Source organism: Medicago truncatula, chromosome 7 (assembly GCF_003473485.1).
Source record: "Medicago truncatula cultivar Jemalong A17 chromosome 7, MtrunA17r5.0-ANR, whole genome shotgun sequence".
NCBI lineage: Eukaryota > Viridiplantae > Streptophyta > Magnoliopsida > Fabales > Fabaceae > Medicago > Medicago truncatula.
This window is the reverse complement of record NC_053048.1, coordinates 50,937,066-50,959,158: the sequence shown is the minus strand read 5'-3', so window position 1 is coordinate 50,959,158 and position 22,093 is coordinate 50,937,066. Positions and strand designations below refer to the sequence as shown.

General features: G+C 30.9%; 5 protein-coding genes and 1 non-coding gene across 7 annotated transcripts in view; 3 read left to right on the top strand and 3 right to left on the bottom strand.

The window, feature by feature from the left end:
- Positions 1-1,321, bottom strand: part of LOC11430011 (OVARIAN TUMOR DOMAIN-containing deubiquitinating enzyme 5) — an 84,146-nt gene extending 82,825 nt beyond the window's left edge. The window contains exon 1 of one of the 2 annotated variants that reach the window (XM_003625825.4): positions 1,175-1,321. The gene's annotated coding sequence lies outside the window, so the exon portion shown is untranslated. The remainder of the gene's footprint in view (positions 1-1,174) is intronic. The other variant, XM_024770309.2, reaches the window with a different exon arrangement.
- A 613-nt stretch (positions 1,322-1,934) lies between these two features.
- On the top strand, positions 1,935-5,078 carry LOC25499585 (probable indole-3-pyruvate monooxygenase YUCCA10). Its single transcript, XM_013594882.3, has 4 exons — positions 1,935-2,597; positions 3,158-3,391; positions 3,823-3,948; positions 4,732-5,078. The coding sequence occupies exons 1-4, from the start codon at positions 1,983-1,985 to the stop codon at positions 4,909-4,911; spliced, it is 1,155 nt and encodes a 384-aa protein (XP_013450336.1). The 5' UTR covers positions 1,935-1,982; the 3' UTR covers positions 4,912-5,078.
- Positions 5,079-14,161: 9,083 nt separating this feature from the next.
- Positions 14,162-16,844, top strand: LOC25499583 (probable indole-3-pyruvate monooxygenase YUCCA10). Its single transcript, XM_013594880.3, has 4 exons — positions 14,162-14,809; positions 15,417-15,650; positions 16,031-16,156; positions 16,419-16,844. Exons 1-4 carry the CDS (start codon positions 14,192-14,194, stop codon positions 16,590-16,592), a joined length of 1,152 nt encoding a protein of 383 aa, XP_013450334.1. The 5' UTR covers positions 14,162-14,191; the 3' UTR covers positions 16,593-16,844.
- A 1,005-nt stretch (positions 16,845-17,849) lies between these two features.
- Positions 17,850-19,059, top strand: LOC25499582 (uncharacterized). Its single transcript, XM_013594879.3, has 2 exons — positions 17,850-18,210; positions 18,571-19,059. The coding sequence occupies exons 1-2, from the start codon at positions 17,935-17,937 to the stop codon at positions 18,841-18,843; spliced, it is 549 nt and encodes a 182-aa protein (XP_013450333.1). The 5' UTR covers positions 17,850-17,934; the 3' UTR covers positions 18,844-19,059.
- A 762-nt stretch (positions 19,060-19,821) lies between these two features.
- LOC25499581 (zerumbone synthase) lies at positions 19,822-21,622 on the bottom strand. The gene is made up of 3 exons (XM_013594878.3): positions 21,460-21,622; positions 21,164-21,235; positions 19,822-20,822 (listed from the first exon to the last, which is right to left on the bottom strand). The coding sequence occupies exons 1-3, from the start codon at positions 21,477-21,479 to the stop codon at positions 20,018-20,020; spliced, it is 897 nt and encodes a 298-aa protein (XP_013450332.1). The 5' UTR covers positions 21,480-21,622; the 3' UTR covers positions 19,822-20,017.
- A 302-nt stretch (positions 21,623-21,924) lies between these two features.
- Positions 21,925-21,996, bottom strand: TRNAP-AGG (transfer RNA proline (anticodon AGG)). The gene has a single exon. It is a non-coding gene; the product is annotated as a tRNA-Pro (tRNA).
- Between the last annotated feature and the right edge of the window lie 97 nt (positions 21,997-22,093).

Here is a 22,093-nt window from a genome sequence, read left to right as displayed (position 1 = left end):
TATTTAATTGTATATAGCGGCAGTTTCAAACGCCATCATTCACATAATTGTGACAAAGCCAACAGGTGTTTCTGGCATTTTTGATCGCCGTAACATGCAGAAAGTACCGGCGGTTTTAACCGCCAGAAAGTACTCCTGAGACCTATGCATGTAGTGGCATGTCCAACTACCGGAATTTAGTTCTGATATTTAATCATTGAGATGCCACAATTGACATATAAAATGCCACAATGCTCAAAAAATTGAAATTATTTTATTTATAATATTATTATTTCATAGGAATATATAATTGTACATTTCTATTTTTTGAACAAAATTAAATGACAAACAAATTTTGAACATTGTCATTGATATATTTATAATTTAACTCAAGTGGAGTTTGATGCAAATATCCAAAAACAACTCTCAAATATAAACAAGTCTCCAAACATAAAGTTACACAAACCATTGCCACCATCTTTAGCTATTCTCAAAATAACAAGTTTCAAAACATAAAAATGACTAGACAACTGATGTCACTAAAATTAGGACTCTCATGCTCGACGTGCGTTGCTTTCATCTGATGATCTAGTTATGTTATTGGGTGTTGGAGATTCACTTCCTACATTTGATGCCTGCAAAAAATATTATAATTGTTAACTCATATTAAGCAAGATATTATTGCCAATTCAAGAACCTAAGCAAAGTAAAAGTTATTATCAAAGTAAAAGCTTGAAAGACAGTATTATCCAAAATCAATTTTTCATAATTGATGAATATAAAGATTGATGATGAAAAACTTAGAGAAATGCATTTAATTGATAAAAAATAAATTATCAAAAGCGAAAACCAGGAAATCATCTATCATATAATCAAAACTGGACTTTATTATCAAAAGTGAACCTTATTAATCAACTAAAAAGAAGAATAATACAAAGATGAGGGTTTGGGTATTTCAGAATCAGCAAATGAAGATGGGTTTGAGTCAAAGATTGAGGAATCCATGGGTTTGAGGTTCCAGATTGGATTTTGAATTGAAAATATATCAATAATAAACAATATTTTCAATTCAATTTACATGATTATAAATCCATGAATCTCAAACGACACAAATTGACAGACCCGTGAAAAAAATCATGACAAAATGTGAAGACCTAGGTTGAAATTTGAATAGATCGAGTGAGAGAGAGAGGACCTGAGAAGGAAGTGAGACGGAGAGTGACGGAAGGGAAAGCGGTGGCCGGAGAGGCAGGATCTGAAGGATTCGCCGGCGAGAATAACTTTCGATGGGAGAAGATGAGACGATGAGAGAGAACAAGGAAAAAGAATGAAGTTTTTTTTATAAAATATAATTTTATGTGTTATGAAAAAAAAAAAAAAAAGAGGAAAAGGAAAGATGGAGGGATTTTTCCCTCGTAACATAAAAAACAAGGGATTTTCTAAAATTTTAGGGAAATAAAAAGAGGGAAATTAGTGCGCCAAATGCTGTGAAGTTGAAAAAATTAAAAACGTTAATACTGGCGGTCTAAAATGCCATAATAAACAAGGTTAATTGTGCCATAATATTTTGTTAATACCGGCAGTCGAAACCACCGTAATGTACAATAAAAAGCGGCGGTCAATAAAACTGCCGCAATACACTATAGTGGCGGTTAACATGGACCGCCGGTATAAAACCGCCAGAATTAACGCATTTTTTTTTGGTAGTGAAATGTGACACGAACAATGTGGAAGATAGCTATAGTTGATAATATGTCGTTTTTTCATATTTTACTTGTTTGTGACACTAATTGTAAAAGTCTACAAAGATCACTTAAACTGGCATCCTTTCTCAACCACAAAAAATAGATATTATCAGTTGGGAATAAAAAACAAATTTGGTAAAATCAAGTTCCGTACTGCATCTAACGTTGTGCACACGTCTTTGTCTCTTATTTTATTCATCATTCGATTTTTCCTCAGTAGAACATAGCTAAAAAAACATAAAATAAAGAAATAACAGAATGCATGAAGCACCGGTGATAATAATCGGAGCTGGAACATCCGGCCTAGCCACAGCAGCTTGCTTAACAAAACAATCCATACCTTTCATCATTCTCGAAAGAGAAAACTGTTTTGCTTCTCTATGGCAAAATTACACCTATGATCGTGTTCATCTTCATCTAAGAAAACAACTTTGTGAGTTACCACACTTTCCTTTTCCACCTTCTTATCCTCACTATGTACCCAAAAAACAGTTCATAGAATATTTAGGTAACTATGTCAACAACTTCAACATCAACCCTATATACAACAGAGCTGTTGAGTTAGCAGAGTATGTTGATGATGATGAGAAGAAATGGAGGGTTAAAGCTGAGAATAAGAGTTCTGGTGAAGTTGAGGAGTATTCTGCAAGGTTCTTGGTTGTTGCTAGTGGTGAAACAGCTGAACCTCGTGTACCTGTGGTTGAAGGGTTGGAGAATTTCAAAGGGAAAGTAATTCATTCAACTAGGTACAAAAATGGAAAAGAGTTTAAAGATGAACATGTTCTTGTTGTTGGTTCTGGTAATTCTGGTATGGAGATTGCTTTAGATTTGGCTAATTTTGGTGCTAAACCTTCAATCATTGTTAGAAGCCCGGTATTAACAAAATTCTATGTTCCTTATTCTTTTTCTCTTTAATTAGATCTTTACTAGTTTAGGCTAGCTAAATTATGGTATGGTATGTGATTTTGATCGTTGATTTGAGATAGGATTGTTTATATTACATAGCCAGTTTCATAGTTAACTGATCTTGGCCGTAGATTCAAATCAAACGGCCAAGTCTCAGAGTTACCGCGTCTAATCTAAATCCCTAAATTACACTTTTGAACCCTTTGGTTATTTTTAAATTTTACTTTGGTCTTAAAAGGGAATGATAATTCAATGATTCTGATGGCCATAGTGTATGGCAATATATATATATATATATATATATATATAGTTACAGAATGATACACAGTATAGAAAACTAACTCCTACTATTAGTGGAGCGTATCCTAGTATCAATGGGGCGTACATTTGCATAGCAATAGCGATTGTAGTTTAACCTTAACTATAGGAGCTAGCTTATGTTTATCTAATAGGTCTGACCAGCCAAAAGATCAAAATGGAATTTATCTACTCAACTTGTGCAATAATGTATTGTTATGTACATGTAGGTTCATATTCTTTCTAGGGATATGATGTATTATGGTGGGGTTTTGTTGAACTATCTGTCACCAAGCACAGTGGAGAAACTAGTGGTGATAGCAAGCAGGATTGTGTATGGAGATCTGAGCAAATATGGTATACCTTTTCCTAGTGAAGGCCCATTCACCATGAAGATGAAGTATGGCAAGTTTCCTGTAATTGACGTTGGAACTGTCAAGAAAATCAAATCCGGGGAGATTCAGGTATGTATATCCATTTGTTATAAAGAAAGCAGAATAATCTTACTTCATACATTATACTTCTTCGGTTAATTGTTTGTTTCTCTTGAAATTCATATGAAAACGAACTCAAACAAAAGCAAAACAGAACTACAAAACAAATACTGATTTCTCTTGGAATAACCAACCATATGCATAGATGGATTTCATAAACGTTAATTACTTTATCTGCCATCTTTAAATTCGAAAATTTAATTCTTGACTTTATAAAATGTGTGACCTTTCACCACCATTGAGTTTGAAGTTTATTTTTGGCAATACATTAAGTTTATTAGTAAGGTGAAAAGAGGTTGAGTGATGTGGCAATACATATATCAATTGTGGTAATCCATCGCATATATGTAAACTTGACACATAGATTGCGAGTGGCATAATATTATTCTGTATATATGTAGGTGTTGCCAGCAGAAATAGAGAGCATAAGTGGTAACCAAGTGTTGTTCCGTGATGGAAAATCCTACCCGTTTGACTCCATTATTTTCTGCACTGGTTTCAAGAGATCAACTCAAAAATGGCTTAAGGTATCATATTTTATGTGACAGACGATAATATTAGCTACATTTTTAAATAGAGAAACCTGTTATATTAAAAAGTAGGCTTAAATATGTCTTTCGTCCTTGCAAATATAAGCCATTTGAATTTTCGTCCCTGAAGTTACTAATCCTTCCAATCTGCCCCTGCAAATATTAATCATTTGACTTTTGGTCCTAATTACATATGATTAGTAACTTCAGGGACGAAAATTCAAATGACCTATATTTGTAGGGATGAAATATCTATTTAAGCAAACCACCTCGCTCAATCATCACTTGCCACATGTACACCACGTCGTTAATGACAGCCCACCTCAGCAAAAAAATCTAATTATGACCAAAAGTCAAATGATTAATATTTGCAGGGGCAGATTGGAAGGATTAGTAACTTCAGGGATGAAAATTCAAATGACCTATATTTACAAGGACGAAAGACATATTTAAGCCTAAAAAATATATATGGAAAAACCTGTTAAGTTTGTTATACCAATGTTAGTCAAGTTTAACAAATTATGCAAAGTACCTTGCAAAACACTCCTCCCGTTCTCTCTCAAAATAGGTGACTTATTTTTAAAAAAATGAATGATCTCATTTCAGTACAACACTAATACCACTTACATCACTTTCAATTCAATATATTGAACAGATTTCTCTATTGTAATATATATATATATATATATATATATATATATATATATATATATATAGCCCTTGATTGAATGCAGTGTCATGTTCAATCTAAATTAATCTAGTGTTCATTATTTTGAACAGGGTGGTGATCTTTTGAATGAGGATGGTTTTCCAAAGCCTGGTTTACCATACCACTGGAAGGGTAAGAATGGTTTTTACTGTGTTGGATTGACAAGGAGGGGATTTTATGGAGCTAAGATGGACGCTCAAAATGTAGCAAATGATATTGCTATGTTAGTTCCTCAACATGAAAGAAACTAGGAATTGTGAGAGTCTATGTCATATGTTCTGTCTGTGATTAATTTGAAACTGAGAATGTAGTGTGCCGATGGACCATAAATTAAGGTTTAAGAATCATGTGTTCATAATTTATAATTTGTTGTTCATTCCTTCAAAAAAATAAATAAATTATAATTTGTTGTTCATAATTTCGTTGATATTTTAGGCCTTATATACCGATTGAAATTCACCCAAAAAATTTTAAAAAAAAATTTTTAAGTTAAAACTGTATGTTTTCCTTCTTTTTTTTTTTAATTTAATTCCTTTCCTATACAACATGAATATTAAAAATTAGATAAAAATTGGACAAGAAAAAAGAGTCTCAACTGTGCAAGTCAGAGAGCAAATTCTTTTGAAACTTTAAGAAAAAGAAGTTTGGATACGCGGCAGTAATAAGACTGCGAATAAGTAGCAAGCCATAATAAGACTTGCAAATTATTTGTAAGTTTTAAAGTTGAATGCAATCTAAAAAAAGTTCAATGCAACCTTAATTGTTGTTTTCTCACTCATTCCCTTAAATGTTTGAATGAGATAATAAACAATTAAGAGAAATAAATATGTAGAATGAGATGGTCAATAATTAAGGGTGTTATGAAAAAACTAATTGTTCTTGTGAGTATAATTCAGTTGATAAAGACAATGCAATGTAATATGTAAGGGTCGGGTTTGAATCTCAAACAGTCTACTTATTCACCTTAAAATGTGAATTCTAACCACTAGATTACTTGACTAAAAAAAAAAACAATTAATTATATTAAAAGTAACAAAATTTATTTATTTCAATGAAATATAGAAATAACCTTACTGCCTCATAAATGAAATATAAATAAAAGTGATACTTGAAATGTTAATGTATGTTAAAAATTTAGTTCACATATATATCAATTTTTTAACTACAGTTTTTGCTTATATTTCATTTTGGATGAAGTAAAACGACAAGCAAAAAGAAAGAGAGTATTAGTGAGTGAATGTGGCTTATCTAATCCTTTTCCTGCTTTTCATATTGAAAAATGTTAAGCATTCTACTACTTTTTATATTGGAAAATGTTAACCTTGAACATTAGTTAACAAAACAAATATAAAATTATTATCTTCATCATAAAATATAGGCTTAATATATAGTTTGGTCCCTTAACTTATTTTTGGATTTCATTTTGGTCCTCTAACTATAAAGTTTCTTAATTTGGTCTCATAATTCTTCTGTCGTTTACTATTTTGGTCCTCTCCGTTAGTTTTTTCAAAAACAGTTAACCAATTGTCCACATGTCATTTAAAATTGATGATCAATGGTTAGATTTGAAAAGTACACAAGTATACAATGAGCTCACAACATATGATCATTTCTATTTTTCTTGATTTTCCTAAAAATAAAAATTTAAAATCACCATCAATCTTCATCTTTTTATATATTTTTTAAAAAATTGGCATCCAGATTTTTAAAATTTAAATATTTCCAGAATTTTGTAGAAAAAATTTAAGAAAAATTGACCTTTTCTTTAAATTTCGTAAATATTTCTAATTTCATAAAAAAAATTCAAAATTTTTTAATTTTGAAAAAGAGTTTTATAAAAATTCTGGAATAATCCCTTTTCATTATAAAAATCTGAATTTTGTATATATTTTTTAAAAAATTAAAATATTTTCCAGAATTTTTTTAAAATTTCGTAAAAATAAAATCAATTTTTAAAATTTTGAAAAATATTTTATAAAAAATCTGGAATTTTTTTTCAGATTTTATAAAAATATGAATTTTTTATATATTTTTAAAAAAAAGTGTATCCAGATTCTTAGAAATTAAAATATTTTCCAGAATTTTGTAGAAAAAATTTTAAAACCTTTTTTTTAATATTTGTAAAAAAATAAATTTTTTCTAATTTTTTAATTTTGAAAAAGATTTTATAAAAATTCTGGAATAATATTTTTTTTTCAGGAAAATCAAGAAAAATAGAAATGATCATATGTTTGAGTTCATTGTATCCTTGTGTACTTTTTAAATCTAACCCTTGATCACAAATCTTTGATGACATGTGGATAAAGATTAACTATTTTTGAAAGAAAAAAAAAAACTAATGGGGAGGATGAAAATAGTAAACGGCAGAAGATTTATGAGACCAAATTGAGACACTTTATAGTTAGAGGACCAAAATGAAATCCAAAAATAAGTTAAGGGACCAAAGCATATATTAAGTCTAAAATATAAGATCCTTTTGAGTTTTTTATTTGTCCATTTATTATAAGACCCTTTTTTATTTGCTTCTTAAAAACAAAGACCCTTTTTATTTGTCTCTCTCATAAAGATAATTTTGTAAAATAATAGAAATTGTCAAACAAAATTAATATAATGACTAACTTTTTTAATTCCCGTATTTTTTTCACAAATATGCTACTATAAATAAGGATCAAGGCTGTATTATTTTAAAAAAGAGTGCAATCAATTTTTGAATTGTTTAAAAATTGTAACTTTCAATGAAAATTTATATTACCTCCGTCCCTGTCCCTAAATATAGGAGCCTTTTGTGAAAATTGCGGAGATTAAGAAAGTTGGTTGTAGTATTAAATTTTTATATAATTACAATTGTTTTTACAATTTTATCCTTAAGAGAGAGGGTAAATTTATGTTTTCAATATAATATTTATTGTTGATTGAAGAAAAATGCAAAATAAATAAGGGTATGTTAGTAAAGAAATAATTAATGTACTTGGAAACACCAAAGATGTCTTATAAAAAGGGACAATCCTAATGCTCACACCTAATCTCCTATTTTCATGAACAACCCTAATGCTCACACCTAATCTTCTTATCTTCTTATATATTAAAGTTAACCTATAAGCCCTAATTTTAACCTAAACCATATTGCATAATTTTACTGTTTTAACCCTAATGCTCACACCTATCTTTCTTCTTATATATTAAAGTTAACATGTAAGCCCTAATTTTAACCTAAACCCTATTGCATAATTTTACTGTTTTAACCCTAATGTTCACATCTAATCTCCTATTTTCATGAACAACCCTAATGCTCACACCTAATCTTCTTATCTTCTTATATATTAAAGTTAACATGCAAGCCCTAATTTTAACCTAAACCCTATTGCATAATTTTACTGTTTTAACCCTAATGCTCACATCTAATCTCCTATTTTCATGAACAACCCTAATGCTCACACCTAATCTTCTTATATATCAAAGTTAACCCGTAAGCCCTAATTTTAACCTAAAACCTATTGCATAATTTTACTGTTTTAACCCTAATGCTCACACATAATCTTATATTTTCATGAACAACCATAATGCTCTCACCTAATCTTCTTATATATATTAAAGTTAACCCGTAAGCCCTAATTTTAACCTAAACCCTATTGCATAATTTTACTGTTTTAACCCTAATGCTCACACCAAATCTCCTATTTTCATGAACAACCCTAATGCTCACACCTAATCTCCTATTTTCATGAACTAAGCAAATCGACATCGCTTTATTTCCCGTATTTCTTCAAAACAAATCGCCCTATTGGAATAAAAGGGTTTTGAAAGATTATAGCAACATTTTTTTTGTTAATATTACACTTTTCATCCAATTAGAACTGAACTCAATTTGTTAAATATCTACCACAAAATGCACCAGAATTTTGCAATCTATATAAACAGGTGGAAGAAACATTTCAACAAACAGTTAAAGGGTATCATTTACGGTAAAGGTCAAATATTTGATAAAAGGAAAATTATTTAAATAAAATATTTTACATGTTGAGGTTAAGAATGAGCTATTTTTAGGTACATAATATAACATTAACATATAATTTTTACAAAAGAATGAAGTAATATTTTGTCAAAAATAAAAAAAAAAGATGAAGTAACATACCAATAATATAACATTGACATATAATTTTAACAAAAGAATGAAGTAACACACGATTGATAAAAATTAATATTTTTAAGGTGAATAAGTGTGGTGTCTGAGGTTCGAATTCCAACATCTGCATATATTTGGGACCACATATTTCATTCTCTTTATATGCATTGAGATTTGTTTTTGTCTACTACATCTACAATGTATATGACCCTTGCGGTAGCACGGGTGGAAAGTCTAATTAAGTCTAAAATATAAGATCCTTTTGAGTTTTTTATTTGTCCGTTTATTATAAGACCCCTTTTTATTTGCTTCTTAAAAAAAAAGACCCTTTTTATTTGTCTCTCTTATAAAGGATAATTTTGTAAAATAATAGAAATTGTCAAACAAAATTAATATAATGACTAACTTTTTTAATTCCCGTATTTTTTTTCACAAATATGCTACTATAAATAAGGATCAAGGCTGTATTATTTTAAAAAAGAGTGCAATCAACTTTTGAATTGTTTAAAAATTGTAATTTTCAATGAAAATTTATACCTATTTTTTTTCTTCTCTAACGGTTAACATGACCCTTTTATGATTGCTTTTTATTGATTAACATTAAAGCAAAGTAATCAAAGAAACACATTGGTCTCAATGCTTATATTATTGGAGATTATATCTTCTCAGATTCTACATTATTATAAGGGTGTTGTTAATCGATGTCCCCGGAGCATTGGTTAAGGAACAATAAATGAACAGATTCTACTTATTTTACTTTAATTAAAGTGATAAATAAGGTAACTAATTAAAATAAAAAAATTGTATTTAATAGTCCGTTAAATTTCCTTTTCCATTTCATATTTACATTTTTATATCCTTTTCATTTCTTAATAAAATTTTTTCTTCTTGTGGATTTTACTCAAACCAATTTTTCTTTCCGTAAATCTTCTGTGAATCATATTTTTTTTAAACCAATTCATGGAAGCCTATGCATAATTAGCAACATTTTCAATTAAAATAAAATCTAAAATAAATTAACAATTCCAAAGATAAAACACAACCAATTAAAATATCAAATACAACCTCTCAAAAAAAAATATCAAATACAAAATCATCAAATGTGTAAAAATTATAAAATATTCTTGAAAACAAAATAGGATTCCATGTTTGTATCACAAAATAGGAAATTTGGTAGAGTATTAAATACACATTTTTCTTCTTTTAATTAATTGTCTTATTTATTACTTTAATTAAAGTTAAATAAGTGGAATATGTTCATTTAATGCTCCTTAACTAGTGCTCCCAGGACACTAGATAACATTACCCTTATTATAATTCTACGGTTATAATATGACAATGCAGTATAAAAGTAGAGTATAAATATCTTCTTTATATACTTACTTACATGACCATAAAACTTTAGTCAAATATGAGAAATGGAGAAAAACACATAACTAGTCTCATTTCCTAAACTTCCAAGGATGTTTGAATATCAAGTCTTTTTAGTTTGTCATGATTTGCATTTAAGAAAGGGAGACAGCCTTTACATAGACTCAACATACTATTGGCGGTTTCAAATTGCACTATTGCAGCATACTACTATTACTACATGCGTAACCACCAGTCCTCGGGGGATAGAAACCTTAACATGCAAGCAGCATTCAATTATTTCACTTTGTAGCTTTTTTGAGTTGCTTATAATTAGCATGCTCTGTTGTAGGAGGCATTTGCTCTGAATATAAAAGGCAAAGTCTCAATCAGTCAAAAAAAAATAATGTACAAGGAAAATGCTAACTAAATATAATAAAAACTAGGCTTAATACATCATTTGGTTCCTTAATTTATTTTTTATTTTCACTCTGGTCCTCTAACTATTAAACGTATCAATTTGGTCCCATAAACCTTCTGTCATTTACTATTTTGGTCCCCTCCGTTAGTTTTTTAATGTCTAACATTTTTGAAATGATTTGAATCATTCGATTGCAAGATCCATTATACACAATAGTGAACCATCACCACATAATTTTTTCCCTCTCTTCATCTTCTTCCTTCCACCACTTCTTCATGTTCATACATAATTCATCAATAACACAATGTTCCTATTTTTTCCTTTCTATTTCTCATTCTACTCCTCTATTCTTAATCGTTGATTTGTAGCAATAACACACTCTTAGTCTCCCAAAAAAAAATAGTACTACTGTGTAAGATTAAATTAGAATATTACAAGATATTGATGCACCATTGCAGTTTTTTTAATCCTATACAAATGACATACAACATTACCTTCCAGATGCAATAAATTTTTCAGTATGCATTAAACTTAAAATGGCTTCAATGCTAAACCTCAAAATCCTCATATAAGACTTTCTTAGTTCTTCCATGTAAACCACCAAGAGAACTAATTGCAAGCTAACCGTTTTTCACTTCAATAACCTTTTTCTTGAAATCCCAAGAATACAAACACTTTAAATTCCAACAAAATAGTATATATCAGTTCCTCCCAATTTAATCTCGCTCGCTCGAAAGAGACTCTTCCATAAAAACATAATCTACACCTTGAGCTTCTGATACTCCATCATTGTCTAACTCAACAACAACATTGACCACAATGTTTTCATTTCTCCTACTTTCCAACATCGAACCAACCATCTCAACATTGTTCTCAATTCCCATGACACGAACATCATGGAGGAATTGGGAATTAATTTTGAAGGAATTAAAGAGAGTTCTAAGGGTGAAATTGTGTGTTGGGTATTGAGATTTCACAAAGATATAAGATTGAGAAATCCTGGTTTTGTTTTGATTTGATTATTATGGATTGAAATTGAAACCCATATGCAGAAGAACTAAAATCGCAAAAACCTATATGAACACAACAACACTTATTCTCCTTCTTGCATTTTCATTATGATTTCGTTTTGATGTGAATGAATTGAATCCGGATGCAGAAGAACTGAATTCGAATTTGACAGTATTAATGTGAATGATTTCGTTTAGTTTCTCTAAGAAGGGTTGTTGTTGTTTCTTTTCTGAATTTGATTCCAAATTTGTCGGGTTGTTGTTGTTTTTTATGGGTTTGATTTTGATGATAATATCATGTGTTGTTGTTGTTGTTTTTTTTTCTCTGGGTTATATTAAGATTGCTCGATAAAGTATGAATGTGATGATGAAGGAGATGAAGGAAGAAGGAGAAATAAGAAAAATAATTAGGTGTTAATGGTTCATCATAAGGTACAACAGACCTATATAATCCAACGGTTCTCTTTTTAAAAAAATATCAAAGGTTTTAAAATTAAATGAATTTGTAAGGCCTATAGTGGAGCACCTTTAATATAGTCCACCTTAGACATTTAAGGTTAAAAATTAACAGAGAGGACCAAAATAGTAAACGACAGAAGATTTATAGGACCAAATTGAGACGTTTAATAGTTAGGGGACCAAAGTGAAAATCAAAAATAAGTTAAGGGACCAAATGATATATTAAGTCTAAAAACTCATAATAATTTGGTATGAGATTGCGTAGACTAGGTCATAAGCCTCTATAAATTGGTCTGACTTATTTTTACCTCTGGTTCTGTGAAACCAAACTCATACGTACATCTTGGTCTCTCCCTTCATCATTTGAAATTTAAGTAAATTGATCACTGTTAGTTACAAGAGGAGTGTTATGGACACTCTCTTTCTAACACTCTCTCTAACACTCACTCTTTTATTGGGTGAAATTCATGTGGGTACCACACATTGAAAATGGATCACAATAAAGTGGTGAGACCACATTAATTTTATCCAATAAGACAATGAATGTTAAAGAGAGTGATCCTAGCATTTTTCTAGTTACAAACTTACAATTTCCTCGGGTTGTTTGCTTCATCTCATCTTATTTGGAACTTGAGAAATCAGCTGCACAGTAGTAATCTTAAAGCCTAAAAAACCATAAAATTATATAAAAGCATAAATAGCTTACGGTTCCCAAAAGCAAGTAGGAGTATATGATTAATTTCTTTACTTTCAAGATAACTTAAAGATGACATCCCCTAAAAAAAAAAAAAAAAGATGAAATATTCATTGTGTTGGACGCCTATTTTTTATTTTATTTTATGATAATAATAATAACAAGAGGAATGCTAGAGGATGTGATCCTTTCATTTCTTTAATAATAAATAATACAAATATGCATACATGTAGGTACGTTTAAAATATCATTTACTTTTTTTACTTTATAAAAGTATTGTACGGGGAATTTTGTTTCTAATTATATGATTAAAGTTGAAACGATTTTTATTCAACATGATGTGTTTATAGTAACATATTATTTATCTAAAATTATAAAAAGAAATAAGTGAGAAAAAGAAAACAATTATCCTGTAGTATAAAAGTTTTTGAATAAGTAAATGATGATTCTAAATTGTTTAAGTAATGCCTACCATATCAAATTACGTGTAAGGTACGGAGTTCGAATCCGGACACCAATTAAAAATAAATAGCCACATATATATATATATATATATATATATATATATATATATATATATATATATATATATATAATCAGGATCCGTTGACACCAAATCTTATCCGTCAGTTATTTTAATCCAAAGGCCCATAATTATCTATCCCAAAGACACAATTATTGATTTTAGTGATTGAAAAACTCAAACCGAAAACATGGAGCAATGATACTCGTAATTCTCTCCTAGAAAAATTGTTTTTCTCTTCCCCCGTTCCTATGAATATTATTATTCTTGTTTCTATCTCCTTTCCCTCTTATTTAACTCCTCCTATGTATTGGAGCACATGAAGGAAATTTATGTCAATGTTATTATAACAATTACAATTGAATAAGCTTCCTTCAAAACAAAATTACAATTGGATGAGTTTGCTTTTAAATGATTGGATATCAAAAAAGTGAATTGTATGGTTTTGGTAGAATGGAAAACTCCATTACAATTTTATTCTGATTACGGCATAAAAAAAGAAATCTCAGCAAAGTCACTGGCTTTGAATTGGTACAATTAGTATGTAGGAGAAGAGATCATAGAGAGAATTGCATTTAACAACTAATATTTCCAATTCATTCTAAACAATAATATCTTTGAAGTATTTTAATTATTCAACTATGGAGTATTTCAATTTTGCAGACAAGAGAATAAGGAGAATTATGATAGGATTATGTTTCCAATTGAGGTTTTGTAATCATTAAAAACAATAATAGTGTGTGATTGAAAAAAAGGATACACAATAAATAAAAATGTGGCACTATTATTAACCTTTGATTAAATAAGATCAATAGTTGAGATTTGGTGTCAACGGATCCTGATTTTTATATATATATATATATATATATATATATATATATATATATATATATATATATATATATATAGTACACAATAGATGGATCAAGAAAACAAAAAGAGAAGGAAAAAATGGAGAAAGAGAATGAAAGAGTGATAGTTGTTGGAGCAGGCCCTTCTGGTCTATCAGTAGCAGCAAGCTTAAGAAACCAATCCATTCCTTATATAATCCTCGAAAGAGAAAATTGTTTTGCTTCACTATGGAAAAAATATTCATATGATCGTCTTCATCTTCACCTCAAAAAACAATTTTGTGAGCTTCCTCACAAACCATTTCCACCTTCTTTTCCATCATACATTCCTAAAGATAAGTTTTTACAATACTTAGAGGACTATGTTTCACACTTCAAAATCAATCCTCTGTATCACAGAACAGTTGAGAATGCAGAGTATGATGAAGGTTCTGAGAAATGGAAGGTGAAGGCTAAGAATAAGGAATCTGGTGAGGTTGAGGAATATGAAGGAAGGTTTTTGGTTGTAGCTAGTGGTGAAACTAGTGACCCTTTTGTACCTGAAATTGATGGGTTGAAGAGTTTTACTGGGAAAGTGATTCATTCAACTGGGTTTAAGAATGGGAAAGAGTTTAAAGATGAACATGTTCTTGTTGTTGGGTCTGGGAATTCTGGTATGGAAATTGCATTGGATCTTGTTAACCATGGTGCAAAAACTTCCATTGTTGTTCGAAGCAAGGTAATTGTTATTTTCAACATCTATTTGATTTCACTCACAAATTTTTGTTTTGTTTTCCTTTAATTTTAAGATACACATAGACACACATCAAATTTAAAATTGTTAGGTAATTTAATTATCTCATCACACTTATACCTACCAACTCACCAACTCTGTATTTGTTATGAAACATATCGATGATTGATTTTTGTTTTTGTTTTTTTTAACTGAATGATTGTTTCTATTATTGGTTATAGTTATATGGTCTCATTTATCGACCGAGTAAAAAACATTTTACTAGTTTTTCCACATATCCCCTTCATGGAAGGTACAAGGTAACAACAATTGCACGGGCCACCGACATATAGGGAAAAACAGAAGAAATTTTAAGAATAGATATATAAATTACTACGTGATGAATGTGTAAATATTTGCGGTTTATGATTGAACATGTCATGTTTGAGGGATTTGATTTAGCCGTTTATTTGTTCTTTGTTATACAATACATAGATGTGAAGAAAATCAGTATATGATTGTGATTGATTATGTAACTTTGGTTAAACTATTGCTATTAATTAGTTTGCCTGTCACGCTCAGATATAACAAAGTGAATGCAATGTGCATGCAGGTTCACATTTTGTCAAGGGGCATGGTGAATTTGGGGTTGTTTCTGATGAAGTATTTGTCAATGGAGATGGTGGATTCAGTGATGGTGATGCTTAGTAAAATGGTTTACGGGGATGTCACGAATTATGGGGTTGGTAGGCCTAGTGAGGGTCCCTTTTATATGAAGGTCAAGTACGGCAAGTATCCTATTATTGACGTTGGAACCTTTCACAAAATTAAATCTCGAGAGTTAAAGGTACGTTAGAGATAATTGCCATTGGTTGCTTTGCTTTGGTGTAACTTGAAAGTTCAACTAAAATTTGCCTCATGATTTAACGCTCTTAATTTATAAGTAATCTTATAAAAATAGTCGTAATTTACTAGTATATTTGCATAAACAAATTTATTTAAGTGGAAGGTTATCTAACTATAAACAAAGGTTCAATGCCATTTTACTAAAAAGATGGAAAACTAGCTCGTTTGAAGAATAATAATAATTCAGATTCAGATAATAAATAATAATATAAATTCACATATTGAGTTAGTACATGAATGAAAAGTGCAAAAATATAATTGCGGTAGCTTTGTTTGTTGTTGTGACGTGACGAATGGACATTGTGTTGTGTGTTACGTTAGGTTTTACCAGCGGAAATAGAATGCGTAAGTGGGAAGAATGTCCTCTTCAAAAATGGCCAATTACACTCTTTTGACTCTATTATTTTCTGCACCGGCTTCAAGAGATCAACCCACAAGTGGCTTAAGGTTTGGAAATTTTCTTGTCTTTTTTATTAGATCATTTTTATTAAAATATTAAATTTTCTTTTGATGATGAATAGATAGATCAATAGCAACAACAGTAAAATGAAAGTTAAAAAAAAAAAAAAATAATAATTGTTTTTAAGACTCTTTATTTTAATATATGTTACATGAAAATGGGAAATGTAGAAACCAAAAGAAATGTGACCATATATGCTTTGACGTATGTTAGATTTTATATATAAACTAATTAATTATATTTTGGTAGGGGGATGATTACCTTTTGAATGATGATGGTATTCCCAAGCCAAGTTACCCCATTCATTGGAAGGGAAAGAATGGTTTATATTGTGCTGGACTATCAAGGAGAGGTTTCTATGGAGCTGCTGCAGATGCAAAAAATGTAGCAAATGATGTGAGATCCATCATGCAAAATCTATGAAGTTCAGAAACAGTATTAGAGATGATTCATCCGCATATTGTCGATTAGATGCCAGTTGGTTGGGGTTAGAGAGACTCAAGTATAATTTATTTATATAAATAAAAAATCAAAGGAGAGGAAGAAAGAAAGACTCAAGTATAACCTCCAAACATATGGGGGCCAATACAATTTTGTGTAATTTTTATTCCATGTATGAAAAGAATTAGAACTTGCTCCATTAATTTGATATATGTGTTCCGTCAAAAAAAAAAATATTGATATATGTTTTAAAAGTATGCTCCAATTATGTGATTAAAATGTGTTTCCATCCATTTTTGTATGATTTGTTAGTTGGGAATTTCTACGTCAGGAAATTGATTTTTTTGAAAAAGTTAATCTTTTTTTTTTGCTTTCACATCGGTTTCTGATCCATCAAAGGTAAACAACTAATCCAGCTCATGCGTAGAGGCATGCGCACTGACCAAGTGTTGTTCCCCCTGGGAATCGAACCCGGTATTCCCCGGGTACGTCCTTGGAAGGAGCTCCTTGCCACTGGAGCCCAAGCAACTTGGTTGAAAAAGTTAATTTTAATCTTAATGTTTGATTCATTTTTAAATTGTTGATTAGTGATTCATGATTAATAGTAATTCATCTAGTAATGCTTGCAACATCTTGGACGTATTATTTTATCGTTGGCATCTTTAACATGCAAACAGAGTTGATGATATTATGTGATTGTATTAAGTATTAAACGTTGTGAGGTGTTGCACTTAAAACAAGGTATGATAAAATTAGATTAAGTGTATTATTGTTAGTCTGATAGTTGATGATACTATGTAGACTGAACTTTTGATGTCATTGTACAGTGAGGTGTTACTCACAACATTTTTTATACTACAATGTTAACTTCACTAAAAAAAATCATTTTCGTGACTTTACCGTAGAATTTTCAAAATTACTCTCACGTTCTCATAATTTAATTTCATATAACAATTTATGTCTTTTACGTTTCTAAATGTTCACATTGTTACCATTTTAATGTGGTTTTGCTACAAATTCGTTAAAAAAAAAAACTGACGTTGCAATAAAAGAACATATATATAATGTCCCTTGACCCTTGCTACTCTAAGATGAAGAATAGGTTATACGAGACTGACCAATTATTTAAAACAGATATTTAAAATTATTACATTGTTTTCCTAAAATAAAATAAAAATTACATTGTCCTTGGAGTAGGCCTGATCCAGGAAAATAAATAAGTTTGTGAATGAATGGTTGATATTGGCAGTCCCCGTCCCCGTCCCTGTGCAATTGCTTCTTTACTTTTCTTTTCTAGTCGAACACAACATCTTCTTCTATTATAATGTCAAGCTTGAAATTGAATTTAGTTCACCCCATGTTTCTTTGTCCCCGCAGCATCATCATCTCATTCACACCATCTTCCTCCTCCTCCTCCGTTAACAACTTAACATTCACTCACCACCAAAACGCTTCTTCTTCTTCTTCTTCTTCTTCACCAAAATTTGTTCACACTACTCGTACCCATTCACATTCTCGTTCATTCCCAGAACCCGATGACTACCAAGTTCAAGACCTTCGTGTTCCCCCTCATTGGTTACTCCCAACCAATGCTTCCCAGGTATTCATTCCTCTCTAATTTTTATAAACTTCTAGTTCAGATGTTCATGTTAGAAGAATTAGTTCAATATTGTTCCACGTTAGTTATGATTAGTTCAAAGTTAGTTAGCTTAGACTGATGAACGGAACAAAGGACACGCCTACACCAATAATAATAATAATTTGAGAAAATAGCATTGCTGATTATGATCACATGTGTTAGTGTCCTTTCTTTGTTGAAACCGCCATGTGTCGGTGTCGGATACCATACCACACACCTTTGATCAGAGATGCGTTGATCCTAAGGTGGTTCGGATCATTTATAAATTCCAACTAAACATAATTATCTTCATTAATTGTTTTTTTCTCTCATAATTATTAGGAATCAGAGTGGCTTAGGGTTACTTTACATAAATGGTTGGATGATGAATACTGTCCTGAGGAAACAAATGTGGAGATAAGCAGAGTTGCTGCAAAATCCTACTATAATTCTTTGATACGGAAACAAGCTGATTTAGCTGACATTTTGTTGAATATGGCACGTGAATTGGAAACCATTTCTTATAAGGAAAGTTTTCATGGGGCATACACATCTGCAAATGCGGCTGTAAACCTAATTGCGCAGCGGATTGAACAATTATGCCACCCAAATTAAATTCCATAGCTCCACATGGTTTGCTTTTTTCACTTCTACTATTGTATACTATAGTCTTGTAACATGTTTCTTTGTTTTAGAGTTTCCTAACTCGCTTATTGGTGGCTCTTTCATGTAGCACTGAATTTATTATCAATTTATGAACTTACATGAGTTTTGCATGTTATCCCAGTTAAGAGTTTGATGAGAAATCTTGTTTGAGATGTTCTAATTTAATGGCCTGGCTTTGTACTATGGTAGTTCTTTGATATCAATCATTAGACAGATTCCAGGCTGCTTTGAGTTATATTTTGTTTAAGCCTCTTTGAAAGTGTGGTTTCGGATCCCTTAGTCAATGACAACAGGTGATCCACTGATACATATGCTATTATAAAGATTCCTATTGATGGAAAAATGATTGGTTACAATTTTAATTGAGGTTTCTCTACATGCATCAGTGGATGTAATAAGATTGATGTAGTCTGAGAACCAAAGCTTTGGTCATCTATTCAAACTTGACTGTCACTATTAGCATCTTTTTTACTAAAGTCAAAAGGTAAATAGGAAGGATCATATTCTTGTGTATCAATATATGAAATAATGAAGGACATGAATTGACTGCGTGGTTCAACACAGTTTGGTTTTGTTTATTCTGTTAGCGGAGATTTTTCTGATTCAGTCAATATTATCATTTGAATCTGGTATTTACTCTAGGATTTTTTTAATAGAAAGAGCATGAGCCATCGTTCATATGCCATGCATTTTTAGTCCTTGAATTAATATCTAACCTTTTGGTATGAAACTAATCCTGTTCAGAGATGCTACTCACATGGCATGATGCGTCAAGAGCATTGAAAAGGTGAATTTGACTCAACTTTAAGGGGATGTTTGGATCAACAAGTTAATTAATCACTTATTTATTAAGTGTTTATTGTATAAAGCGTTATGTGTAAGATGTTTCTACAATCAGATAGGGTAGAAAGGTAAACTCCGCACAAGTTCTGAATAATTTCTTTTTATAAGGTATCTTGGAGAAATTAGAAAAATAAGCTGAATTCACCATATAACAAATAATGAGCTATTTTTTATAAGCTTTGCTTTTCCAACCTTATATATTATCATTAGACAAGTCTAGACAAGCTCTTTCAATCGCCTCCTTTAAACAAGCATTAAAAAATTGAAAGCAGAAGCTCTTCTACTGCGCTTGATCTGGTGCAGGAAACTCCAAATTCTTAAAAGATGTGAAACCTCCATCCACAACCAAATTATGCCCGCTGATATACCTAGCATCATCAGATGCAAGGTAAAGCGCCGCATTAGCAATATCATTCGGTTCACAATTCGCTCCTTTCAGGACACCAACATTACGAACAATTTCTACAAGTCGCTGTGAATCAAGATGCGGATATATCTGATCCATTTCGTTCATGACAAAAGGAGTAGGAATGGCAAAAGGCGATATACAATTGACTCTGATTCCATGCCCGGATAGCTCTGAAGCCAGAGATTTTACAATGCCTATAACCGCAAACTTTGATACCGAGTATGTATGCTGTGCCATCCCTCCAATCACTCCAGTGACACTGGCAGTGCATAGAATGGATCCAGTCCCACGAGGGATCATTACACGTGTTGCATGCTTGATGCCAGCCATAACGCCGCGGACATTAATTTCCATGACTTTGTCAAACAATTCTAGATCGAGGTTAACAATGCTTGGTGGAGTTTTACAGGGTATTCCTGCATTGTTATACATGATATCGAGTTGTTTGTATTCAGAAACGGAAAAATCAACTGCGTCTGATATGTCTGATTCTTTTGTGACGTCGCAAGTTATGAAGGTAGCATTAGGTCCTAGTTCTTTTGCAGTTTCTTGGCCAAGTTGTTGTTGGATATCAGCAATAATTACTATGGCTCCATTATTGATGAATTTTGTTGCTGCAGCTTTTCCTATTCCACTAGCTCCCCCAGTTATCAGTGCTACCTTGTCTTGTAGCTTCCTGGACCACCACATCAAACATGAATTAAAGGCATTAACATTAAACAACAAAAATCCTTTTGATAACATTTGCATAGTGTTGAGCATTATTTGATTGATTTGGATCCTCTGCAGTTTCTTTAGTCTAACCTCGGTTTTTGAATTAATCTAACGGCTAAGAGTATTATAACATGGTCGTTAAATTAATCTAACAGTCAAGAGTTCACCGAAGAGGTTTCAAAGGCTATGGATGCAGGGTGTCATTTTTTATTAGAATAAATAACAGTTTGCCATCTTATAGATAAATAAAAAAACCAAAATGTAAACCTAATACAGAGAAACTGAAGGATTGTTTGACCATACCTTCCAGTCTGAGTAGACAATAATCTGTTGAAGCTCTCAGCAAACAAAGGCCTTGAACATGGAAGATTTTTTCTGTTTTCAACAATTAGCAGAAAAAGCGTAAGCTGAAAACTTATTTACAACTTGGAAATAATCAGAGAACATGAAGGAGGATCCAAAGTTATAAAATAAAATATACAGTCACTCATTCATTAGAGTAGTTGAAAAATACAAGCAGAACATCCTATACTTCATTTTTTAATCATCAAACTGAAAGTGTAGATAATAAGAGCATAAAAATGAAGTGTGAAACCAACCTCAAACAAATTCTTAACATGATTTTCTTCCAAAATGAATCAGATCAAACACACTGGAGTGTAATGTAGTTTGAGTCTCTGACCTTTTGCTATCCCTATAAGACAAATAAAATTTACAGAGAAAAAAATAAGTGATTTGCAGTGCTTGTTAAAGAAAAAGGACTGCAAGGATAATTTGGTCAATGTGACAACGAATATATGCAAATTATATATGCTTACCCCGTGATATTTTTTGTGATAAGATAAGATGCATGGACTATGGTGTGATGACATTCATAGAATAATTTTGATTTTTTGGATAGTAATAGAATATTTTGTCACCAAAAACAAATGCATCATAGCATTATAGAAAAAGTTTTCCTCGACATCTTAATAATAATATTATTCAAGGACATTTACGATACTGATACAGTCAAACACATTTACCACTGAAATGGAAATAAAAAAATAAATTTTAAATTAAAAGGGGCATTCCGAGAATTGAACTCGGGACCTCTCGCACCCTAAGCGAGAATCATACCACTAGACCAAATGCCCATTTGTTGATTTCTTTTCGCATATAAAAGATAAATACTTTCTAGATAAAATGACTTTTCCCGCTAAAACTGAAATTTCCCTTTCATATTCCCAATAA

Bases quoted from the DNA above. Each gene is read 5' to 3' on its own strand.
- LOC25499582 (XM_013594879.3), top strand. From the start codon at position 17,935: ATGTCAAGCTTGAAATTGAATTTAGTTCACCCCATGTTTCTTTGTCCC. The intron at 18,211-18,570 runs GTATTCATTCCT...CATAATTATTAG, and splicing joins TCCCAACCAATGCTTCCCAG to GAATCAGAGTGGCTTAGGGT.
- LOC25499583 (XM_013594880.3), top strand. From the start codon at position 14,192: ATGGAGAAAGAGAATGAAAGAGTGATAGTTGTTGGAGCAGGCCCTTCT. The intron at 14,810-15,416 runs GTAATTGTTATT...ATGTGCATGCAG, and splicing joins CCATTGTTGTTCGAAGCAAG to GTTCACATTTTGTCAAGGGG. The intron at 16,157-16,418 runs GTTTGGAAATTT...ATATTTTGGTAG, and splicing joins CAACCCACAAGTGGCTTAAG to GGGGATGATTACCTTTTGAA.
- LOC25499585 (XM_013594882.3), top strand. From the start codon at position 1,983: ATGCATGAAGCACCGGTGATAATAATCGGAGCTGGAACATCCGGCCTA. The intron at 2,598-3,157 runs GTATTAACAAAA...ATGTACATGTAG, and splicing joins CAATCATTGTTAGAAGCCCG to GTTCATATTCTTTCTAGGGA. The intron at 3,392-3,822 runs GTATGTATATCC...GTATATATGTAG, and splicing joins TCAAATCCGGGGAGATTCAG to GTGTTGCCAGCAGAAATAGA.
- LOC25499581 (XM_013594878.3), bottom strand. From the start codon at position 21,479: ATGTTAAGAATTTGTTTGAG. The intron at 21,236-21,459 runs GTTGGTTTCACA...TGTTGAAAACAG, and splicing joins ATGTTAAGAATTTGTTTGAG to AAAAAATCTTCCATGTTCAA. The intron at 20,823-21,163 runs GTATGGTCAAAC...GTGGTGGTCCAG, and splicing joins TTGTCTACTCAGACTGGAAG to GAAGCTACAAGACAAGGTAG.